Consider the following 10,686-nt stretch of genomic DNA (forward strand, 5'->3'; position numbering starts at 1 on the left):
TTAATCAGCTCTGCTGTGTCCAGGGGTGCAGCCATTGTTGTCATCTTTGACTACTTCCTGTCCAGTACTGAGGGGGGCACTTTGCAAGCGTCACAAATGTCTGGAAACTGCTCTATGAAAAGTCAAAAACTCCTGTCCAGATGTTTTTGAGCAGTTGTAATCCCTTTCTATTGAGGTCTTTAGAGGCTGGCAGAGCCAACAGCAGCTCACAGAAACTACAAGGTGCGTCTGGATCACTCCAAGATAACTCCAATGCTGCTATCTGGGTGTCCCCTGAAATATCTAGGAGCTGATCTGCAAAATTAGAGAAGGGTGTTTCTATGGGGGCACATATTTTGGATTTCCAAAAAAACACAGGAATTTTGAAAGGCCCTCAAGCGTTAAGCTTTGTTGTGCAGGCTCTTCTTCATCATCTAAGTCAAAGTATGTACTTGTTATGTATGCAGATTTGTCATATTAATAATATTATTAAAGGACTGTTTTCAAGTGTATTTTCAGAATATTTCAACACTTGATTTGGATACAGGTTTTTTTGAAGGGAAAGCCCCTCCTCTTCTGTTTTTATCATTGACAAAAATGCCAATCTAGCGTCTACACAGTGCGGGTGCAAGATCAGGTGACGTTGCCAAAACAAGGAAGAAGAAGGCGGAAGATGCAAGCCCTTCCTCCGCGCTGGGACGAAGGAGGATTCCAGGACAGTTTAGGATCTAATCGAGGACAACTATGGAGGGATGGGGGTTCTCTGTGGAAGTAAAGATAAGTGGAGTGTTTTTATTTTCAGTACATTTCCACTTTAGGCCCCTATCCCCCCTTTCCCTAAATCTAATAGGGACATGTACCATATGGGAACAAATATTACCATTTCTTTTCAATTTGCTTCATCCTTTATCAGTAAAGCATCCTAGTACATTTGAAGCTCTCTAAAATAACAGTAACAATACCAAGCTTCAAAAATATGTTAGGTAACACAAAGAACAAGGTGTAGTCTTATTTTAGCAAGATTATCACACAAACACCTATAAAAATATTACATATCATCTGTAATAGTGAAAGTTTTTGATTGAGATTGCAAATGAAATAATGAAATGATGAATAATGAAATACTGGTGTAGGTTTTTCCACATCTTATTTAATCAATGATCAACAATAGCATGCTATAGTTTATTGCAAAGCTAGGATTATGGAATGAATAAAAAATAATTACCTGTGAAGGGGTGCTGGCAATTGTTCATATGCAAATAAAATATGTTTACCACATTTTTGCCCAGAACACAATTATTTAATCAATGCATTTTTTTTTATCACACATGATATATTTAAATGATTTTTTTTTTTAGGCTTACACATTAGTTTGCAACCTTGGTGGTAAATCTGTTTCTTAATTTACCTAATGATCCTGTCATGGTGAAGAGAAGGCACCAAAGAATAGGATAGCTTTTGTACGGTTTTCCTTTATGAAGAACATGAAGGGGTGATCTGCCTGGACTTTTTCTACTATGGGACGTGTTCTGACAGTGGCAATAGCTCCAGTAGCTGCTGCAGCCTCTGTGCCCTCTTCATTGATCTCCACATACACTTTGTGAAATATTTCTGACACGTGCAGGTTGCCTGCTTCTGATATTCCCCTCAGATCAGCTATTCCTGGACTAAAGAGGTCAGCCATTCCCATTTTGCTCAGATATGACTTCAGGTCATATTTCTCTTCAAGACGGAATCTTGGGAGTTCTATCTCCACTTCAGTTTGTGTCATCGCATCCATCCACTCATTCAGCTTCACGTAGCTTAGTTCTTTTTGTAGCTGTTAATAATTAGAAAATGTAAACATAGACATGGGAACATCAAAAAATATGCATTCAAAGTGATTTTTACAATGTAAAACTGTTTTAACTCTTAAAGTGACCAAGATTTACAAATCAATAAATAGCTATGTTGCAGCATGAGGTTATGGGGAACACTAGGATTAGTTTAATGTGCCTAAGTAGTACCCCAAAAATTGGAATTCTTCCTGAAAAATAACAGTACACTTTCTGGTATGATAGTGTGCCTAAAGTTTATTAGCAATATATTTGGAGTGTTAGATTGTAGACATTGCTATCTCTGCCACTGTTGTGGAAAAAGAATAGGCGCTTGCACCTTAAAAAAAAAACTAGTTAAAAGTATTGGATAAACAGTGTTCATTCCATAGTGAGAATAGGTGCCTGCAGTAAAAAGGATCAGATACATTTTAGCCATTATTATATTCCTATTCTATCATTCAAAGCTGATCTTCCAAAGAGCTTCAATGTGTTACTTTATGTTATTACTTCATTCATTCATTATGCTATTGCAGGAACCTAGAAGAGTGGGTACTGGGCACTGGAACTGGGGATCTATAAATGGCAGGTGTTGCGTTTATGAGAAAATAAATATCCAAATATTAGGATCCCACCTGTTCCAGACCATTGGTGTTGTCCTTAATGTCATCTGGCAGTAAAATTATCATGCTGGTTTCCTTATTAACATAAGGAAGCTCTAACACCTTTGTTTCAAGCTCCTCAACGTAGAACATGTTGCATTTGTTTCTCTGAAACATCATTGGTACCATTTTAGTTTTTGTCTGTGAACAAAAATAATTAGACAAATTCATGAAAGTAGAATACCAACGTGATCTAATGTCTTAATTTATACAAAGGAATACACATATATTTTATAAAAATTCTTCCAAACCTTGCTCAGCCTAAATGGTTTTTGTTCTGTGTTTTCTTCAGGAAATTTCACATCCCAGTTTCCTTTAAAATAGAGTGCATTCACCACAACTAACTTTGTTAATGAGTCAACTGAGCCTTGAGGCAAAAGATCCTTTATTTTACCTTGGAAGTAAAAACAGAGAGAATTGCTGCAATGTATTACATAGCAAAAATGAACATAAAATAAATGATTTTGCTTTAGACTTAAAGTACTTATAGGAAAGAAAAAAAAATGGTAAAAATGTGATGATAGGTCCTCTTCAAATTAATCTGAAATATATTGTGTCCATTTTTGTTTTCTTTTTGCCGCCTTCTGGATATACCAGATTTCTATCTCCTATTGCATTAAAACAATACAAAATTTACTGTTAGTACAACTGCTGGTACAAAGCCTACCTGAAATTTTAAGTTTCAATTTCTGAAGTTTCAAATATACAAATATATAGACATTTTTTTCAAAAAAATTATCAAAATAAGGTAGCATCATTAAGCTTACACTCAGTCTTCTCTTCCACCCAATTATTGATCTTTTTCCTGGCATCATCTGCACTATGAGCGAAATCCATAGCTTGTATTTCAGCATGAAAATGTTTACTAATTAGTTGGTGGTATTGCTAGGATAACAAAAAAAATAAATAAATATATATATATATATATATATATATATATATATACACAGTATATATAAGTACATAAAAAACTGAATTATTTGGGCAGTAGAAAAACACAGTCACTGTTTCTACAACATTGTTTTATAGTTCTGTTGCTTTGTGAAAAGTTGTTTACCGAATTTACATGGCCATACAAATGCTGACCTAAACCTTCTAACCTATGTGACCGGTGCCACATGGGCATATTGTACTGTAAAAATACACAAACAGGATTAGGGTTTTTGACTTTTTACATTTATTTGCTAAATGTTTGTGGAGATTACACTGCCTTCCTATATTCATTACTGGTGATATTAGGAACTAAGAAGAAAAGAAAATCTCTACACCCGGGACATGAACAGGAATAAAACCTGACAACATATCCAATGTTTTCCCACTATTTTAAAACAAAATAAAACTGTGGGTAGGTGTTTTATTATCTATTTCACATTTATATAATCTAGTATGTTACACAATGCTTGGCTGGGTACATACAGCCATTTCCAAATGGGATTAATTTTTCATTGTTCTGTTTTAATAGCTTAAGCCACATACACAGATAATAGTTGCCGTGCTCTTCGTGGGCGAAAATCTGACATATGAACACTCAGATTGTGCCACAGCAGATGCCCCCCCCCCCCCCCCTTCATTGAACAGAATGGCATAGTGCACACATGATTCATTTATTCCTCTGTCACTGGAAACTATCACAACTGTTTGACATAAACCTCTTTATTAGTGTTATGTAATAAACTGCTTCCTATTTTATTGCACAAATCAACATATGTGGCACTGTTTTGAGGTTCAGAAGGATTTAGCCTGTACATTGTTACTAGTTAAGAATTTGCATTTGAAGTTGTAGTCTTAAAATTCCTTACCTGAACAACATGGAAGCTCTTTTCACTGTATAGCCTGTTAGCTGATTTCAGAATAAAGTTGTTGCTGGGTTGATTGACAATTGAAAAAAGCTCTTCGAAAGCTTTGGGGATATTATGTATGTGTACAGCACCTAAATTCTGTGTAAAGAGTTATTAGTTTCATTAAGCATTCAGCAAATTTTGTTTTCATTTATTTATTTCTCATTCTCATTTTTGTGGCAACATTACATACTGTATATCTCTATAGATAACCATAGCATAAACAATGGATGAAGTAATTGAATTTTTCATTAACACATCTCTCACAAGAACATAAATCAGAAGAATATGAGTCATTTTTTTTAATGATAGTATTGACTAGCAAGATAAAAAAATGTTAATGTGACCAGTTGTCACATGAAATTTTCATTATCAGTATTATGTTATCAAAAGCACAATGATGATAAACTGATGAACATGAGAAATTTCAACAAGAAAAGGAAGGAAAGGAAAATATGGTAACTAACACAGTTTATCTTCCTGATGAGTTATAGTCACACACTGTATAAAGGGTTTTCTAGCATATCCAAACCAAAAACTTTTGTGGTGGCTGGATTGGTTTTTCTTTATTTCACTTGGTAATCCTACAAAAAGCTCTATACCTGTCAATGAGCGGACATATGTATGTCTCCCCTATTTCTATTACTTTGTTCTTTAGTTTAGCTTACAGGAAGTGTCATTGCAATTCTGGCAGGTATTTTCTATACTTGCTAATGAATGTTCCCACCACAACAGGCAATTTATTAGATTTTTGTTCTTAGGTTTATTACAATTTGTTGTAAGCCTTTAACATTTATGCATACTCTTAATAGGCAGTAAATGAGCTTAGTAAAAAACTTAATGACCTCTGTAGCTGCAGACTGCCAAAGTACCTGTCTGTTGCCACAGTGCTACCCACAGAACCTTCCTGCAGTATCCCTTGCCTGTCTGCCCCCACTGAGCTGTCAAGCTCAGCGCCTATTCTCTGTCACTGCCTGACAGAGCAAGCAACCACACTTCCTGGCCTCACTTGTCTGTGGGCAGTTATGCACACACTGACACAGGGCAGGATGGAGGAGCTCTTAAAAGGGGTAGAGGATATTTTAGTGGACATGGATTATGCCTTGCCTGCCGCCTGTCCTGACCCTCTGCCTGAACCTCGATTACGCTTTGCTAGCCCTAAACACTTACCTGGACTTCAGACTAAGCCTGTCTACCACCATCATCGACCCCTTCTCACGTTCTCACACAGTCTCCCTCTCGCACCTGCTGAACTCCACATTTTTCCACACCAAAGCCTCCATCCTTCCTCAGGTGGGGTGACCCCCAAGGGCCATGACCTGGTGACACTGCAGCAAAGGGTTTGGTTGGCTCCAAGGTTACCGGCCCATCACCTCTTGCGAGGTGCACTGGTGAAGACTGGGTGTCACTTAGATTCTTCGCCTCAGGTGTTTTTTTGCTACCTACCTGAGGGAACCCTAACAGAAAGTCACAGCCAATATGTCTGATTCTGGAGGCAACTTGGAGCTTGAATAACTGTGAAAGTAGATTGCCGAGCTTAGATCTCAGTACAAGAGGTCCGAAGATTACTTCCAATTGGAAGGCTGCCTCCAAACACTGTCCACTCTACCAGCCCCACTCCAAGTCATCCAGTTCTTCCAGGACCATTCCCTCCTGCTGCACTTGAACCTAAGATTTCACTCCCTGATAGCTCTTTGGGGGTCCATGCCAGTTTTAGGCCTTCAACATTTCCTGCCAGCTATATTTCTCACTGCAGCCCAGAACCTTTGCAGATGAATGCACCAAGCTGGGTGAATTAGTACCTTGGGTGAGCCCGTACTACCTGCTGTCTGAAGGGACCATGGCACAGACACTATGGAAAAATTAACTATTTTATTTATTCAATTTCACAAGACAATTCAATTTCACAAGACAAAAACTGAAATGATTTAAGTTTCATCTTTGTTTACTTCATTGATTGGAAGGCTGCCAACTCAGTGCTAGTAAGCGTAGGAAGGTGAAATGTGCTGCTGAAAGTGATTAACCTGTAAATTTTAAAGCTGAACTTAAACAAAATATTTTTACCATTGCAGTGGGTCTCCCTCCCTACTAAAACTAATAATTGCCTATTTTTCTAAGGAACAGAGAGAATAGGAGCAAAACCTACCTAACTCCCCATGCCCACAGCAACCAGCTTTTCCTCCTCGTTACAAGACTGATTCTGGCCAAATGCTTAATAAACCCTGAGTCTGGCAGATCTTGATAAAATCTATCAGCCTTGTATTGTATAAAATGATGTCAATAAAAGATGTGTGCCCATGCATTGTGACCATGAAAATAAGTGAATCCCTTGCTTTGGGCCATACATACAGTATTTTTGCTGCTTGGGACACACATGCAGTATCTTTGGGTCAGCTCCTTTCTTTAGGTTGCAGCTGAAAATCATTGACTGGTGTTCAAAGAATCAACGGACTTGTATTCCCAACTCAATAGACCAAAAGAAAAACAGCAGTGTGCATATGCATATTGGTTAGTACAGTGAATCAACATAAATCCACGAACATACAAATGTAGTCAAAATGTGTACAAAAGTAGTCTACCCACTACCAGTAGGCGGAGTGTAAGACATTATGCTATACACAAAACTCCTACAACACATTTAAACGAACATTCCACCCACAATTAAATGGCAGGATGTTGGACTTCTGTGATATACATGACATTCCTGTAGCTCAGTTTAACATATATCCCCAAGCCTTGGGAATGAAATGTTGAGGAAAGACGCAAAAAGAATTGACTTGAAACCCGACGCATTGTTTCCACAAACAGCTTCCTCAGCCAATTGAGATTAATATTATATATAATGTCACTCATGTACAGTATACTTTATTTCTTTTTCATACCTATTTTGTTATTGAGCTATAGTATGCTACCTTGCTTCACTCCTACTATATATCAATTGTTTTTTATGTAACTAAGGCAGGGTCTACATGAACGGTTTTAAAACGCATATAAACGTTCCTACTATGTTCGTACGTGTTTTTATGCACTTTTACAAGCCTTTTAAAGCCTAACTTTAAAACGTTAAAAAAAAAAAAATTGAAAAGCCTATGATGTGTTTTACCGCGAATTGCCGCGATTTTACATAAGCGTTTATAAAAGTTTTACTTTTAACCCTTTCAGGGAATGAGTACAGGGGTACATAAAACCCATTACTTATTCCCTGAAAGGGTTAAAATATGTGTAAAAATCTGGACAATGCTTTAATGGTAAAATATTTTTATTAAAAGTGTGTTTTTGTGTAACAAAACTTTTTTTTACAAGTTATCCCAATGACAGGATGATTTCCATGGCTGCAATCATGACATGAGCACAGCCCTGGGAATCCTCCTGACAGTTAGGGATCGCAGGGCACCAGGGGTTAAATGAGGACAAGGCTCTCCATTCACCTCTAGTGCTCTGTGATTGGCTGAGGTTTTACGTTTCTCAGCCATTCAGCATTAGACTTGAATGGGGAGCCTTGTGCCCATTCATCTTTAGTGCTCTGTGATTGGCTGAGAAATAAGAAACCCTGATGACAGCTCAAGCATCTTCAGGATTTCCCTTTCCTCAGCCAATCAGGGAGCAGAGCAGTCAGAGGAGCTCTGCTAAGCTGACAGCTCCACTCCCCTGATTGCTCCGGCAGCCCTAGAGAAGCTGTGACATGTTCTGTATCTGTAACACATACTACAGCTCCTTTTTTTTAAAACTTTCCATGTAAACCCAGCCTTAGGAAATGCTGAACTCCTTTGTATGTATCTTTGTACTCTGCCACCCTAGATTTAATCTGTCAATGTGTCTAAAAAAAAGCCTTGTGTTCAGAAAAATTATATTTAAATATATATATTTTAGTAATTTTTTTGCCACAAAAGGTTATATTACCTAAATTATGTTTTACCGTTGCTAATTGTGTATGCTCCTGGCTAACACAGTAAATCAATTTCTAAGTACTTCTGTTTAAACATATGTGACTTGACGCTTGCTTGCTGCCAGTTGTGTAATTAAGCAATTATATCACAGATATACATATAACTCTCCAATATTACAGCAACAGACATAAGCAAAAAAAAAAATCTTTACCTGTAGCCTTGTCTGTGTTAGTGAACAGCTTTTTTTCTCTGAAGCTTTCTTAAAGTTCAAAACCTATATAGTTAAATACATTAAATGAGTTTGATGCAGATTAATAAATATAATGTACCATTAGTAGGTCTGGGGGGGAAATAAACTCAGTTTGCCAGTAAAATACATCATCAGTATAAATAGAGTGGATTTCATACCATTTGGTTGCATAGGTTACAAGGTATTAAATGTCATCTAGCTTTAAGCAAAACTCCAGCGGAAGTTTTTTTCTTCTAAGTTACAGAGAGAGACTTAAGTAACAGACCACTTCAAAGCAGACACCCCCTTAGTGACAGATCCCCTCAGTGCAGCCATTGCAACCCCTTTCTCCAGCGCCAGCCAACTTAAAATAATGCTGTCAGTTTTGTAGTTAATAAATTTGTCACCTTCTTTTATATGATTAAAAATCATGCTACATCCCCAATTGTTGTATAGGCTTTTTCTTTTTTATATGGGACTTTTAGGCACGTATTTTTAATAAATCAATGTTTTTAGATATAATTTAGAATGTCAAATTTTTATCATAATAATCATGATTAAAATATAACAATATTAAAAATAGCTGATATACATCATATAAATAACATAGCTGAACAAATATCACTTGGTATCATTTTGTGGGTTTCTCTCCTCTTCACGCACTGCTATGTTCATTTCATCCATGTTGTTGGTGTGAGAGGAAATTTCCTCACATTTATTACAGGTCATTGACTCGAAACATTAAACCAAGGCAACAATATGACAGACGAAGAGTTAGCATCTCATCAAGTTTAGAAATTAAAGTATTACAAGGTGAAAATAAATTCCTTTGCTGTTAATAATTATGTGGATGATATGGTGAAAAGCACTAAATAAATATTTCACTAATTTTCTAGATATATTTATTACAGCTAAAAGAAACAACGATGCGCAAAGCATTGTGACTTAGGAAACATCTGTTATCTGAGCCTCCTATAGATACCCGGTTGATATAAGTTACAGAAATAGTCATATTTAACACTAAACTGGACTGGTAATTCTAGAAGTACTAACAACAGAGCACAAAGGTCCTAAACAATTGCTTGAGTATCAATATAGTAGCTTGGAACTTACTTCTGACATCTGGACTTCTGTATTTCCTTTAGTACCAAGATAAACCATTGTCAGAACAGCTGCAATACTCATTGGAGAAAAGGCTACATTTTTCTCATTTTCTTCAATGAGCTTTTGGTAAAGCTTTATACAAACTTCATTGTACGATTTAACCAGAGCTTCCATGGTGGTCCTCTACTTCACAGAACAAAACTGACCTTGTAGTAGAAATATATGTATTCTGTAAAATGACAAAATAACAATTGGTCACTATTGCATTCTCTCAAATTCAAACCTAAACGTGCACATTCATTACATATTTGATTTCTTTAGTATAATATTATCATGTTAATAATGCTAAAACTATTGAAAAGCCTCACTTGTATTCAAAACTCTACAGTTTACATGATGTTCTGTATGTAGTAAGCCACATATTATATTACCTGTTGTAGGCAAAGATGATTCCTCAGTCCAGAATGTTACATTACTAGCTACACCCAAATATATACCGTACTTTCATCACCAATTAAAGCAACAATTATTTCCTGATATGTTTTAATCCCCTGCCTGAGCATGTATGTTTTTGTACTTGTTGGCTCACAGGAAGCAGATTTGCCAATGGCAGTGACTTATAAAAAATAAAGGCAGCACTAAACATGTTTCTGCAAACTGCCAGAAGTAACATTTTGTAGGAGGTGGATGGAAAAATCAGGAATGTTTGGGTATAATATATACAACTATAGACAAGTCTTTTGGTAATTACACACCCCTAATAAAATAAGATGAAAAAACTCCCAGAATACAACAATTTTCTAAAAAAAAAACACTAAATTTAACAAAAAATCTAAACATTATTTGTATTTTCCACAAAAATAAGAATCAGAAAAGCAGTTTGTAATTCAAAATCAGATAAAGAATATTTACTACTATGTTAGTTCTGGACCTTTCCTTTAGGCAATGTTTAAATCTATGTTTTATATTCTCAGTGTTCGAATCTAGTTCACAAGACAAACTTCTCATTTGCTCCTGCTTTTGGTTTCCATGGATATTGAAGAAACAAACAATTCTGTAATGTAGAGTCTGGATTAGTACACTATTAACCTGTTGCATGTTTTGATATATAAAGCTCTAATCTAATAGAGATTAGTTTTATGCTGGCAATGTTTACCTGGTGCAAAAGGGACT

The 10,686-nt window shown here is 36.3% G+C and overlaps 1 protein-coding gene across 1 annotated transcript; it reads right to left on the minus strand.

The window, feature by feature from the left end:
* Window positions 1–1,109: 1,109 nt before the first annotated feature.
* Window positions 1,110–10,081, minus strand: LOC140331085 (serpin B6-like). The gene is made up of 8 exons (XM_072411804.1): window positions 9,945–10,081; window positions 9,523–9,742; window positions 8,392–8,454; window positions 4,255–4,392; window positions 3,223–3,340; window positions 2,707–2,849; window positions 2,429–2,596; window positions 1,110–1,798 (listed from the first exon to the last, which is right to left on the minus strand). The coding sequence occupies exons 2-8, from the start codon at window positions 9,685–9,687 to the stop codon at window positions 1,400–1,402; spliced, it is 1,194 nt and encodes a 397-aa protein (XP_072267905.1). The 5' UTR covers window positions 9,688–9,742; window positions 9,945–10,081; the 3' UTR covers window positions 1,110–1,399.
* Window positions 10,082–10,686: the final 605 nt, after the last annotated feature.

The sequence above is a fragment of the Pyxicephalus adspersus genome, chromosome 5 (genome assembly GCF_032062135.1).
Source record: "Pyxicephalus adspersus chromosome 5, UCB_Pads_2.0, whole genome shotgun sequence".
In the NCBI taxonomy this organism is placed as follows: domain Eukaryota; kingdom Metazoa; phylum Chordata; class Amphibia; order Anura; family Pyxicephalidae; genus Pyxicephalus; species Pyxicephalus adspersus.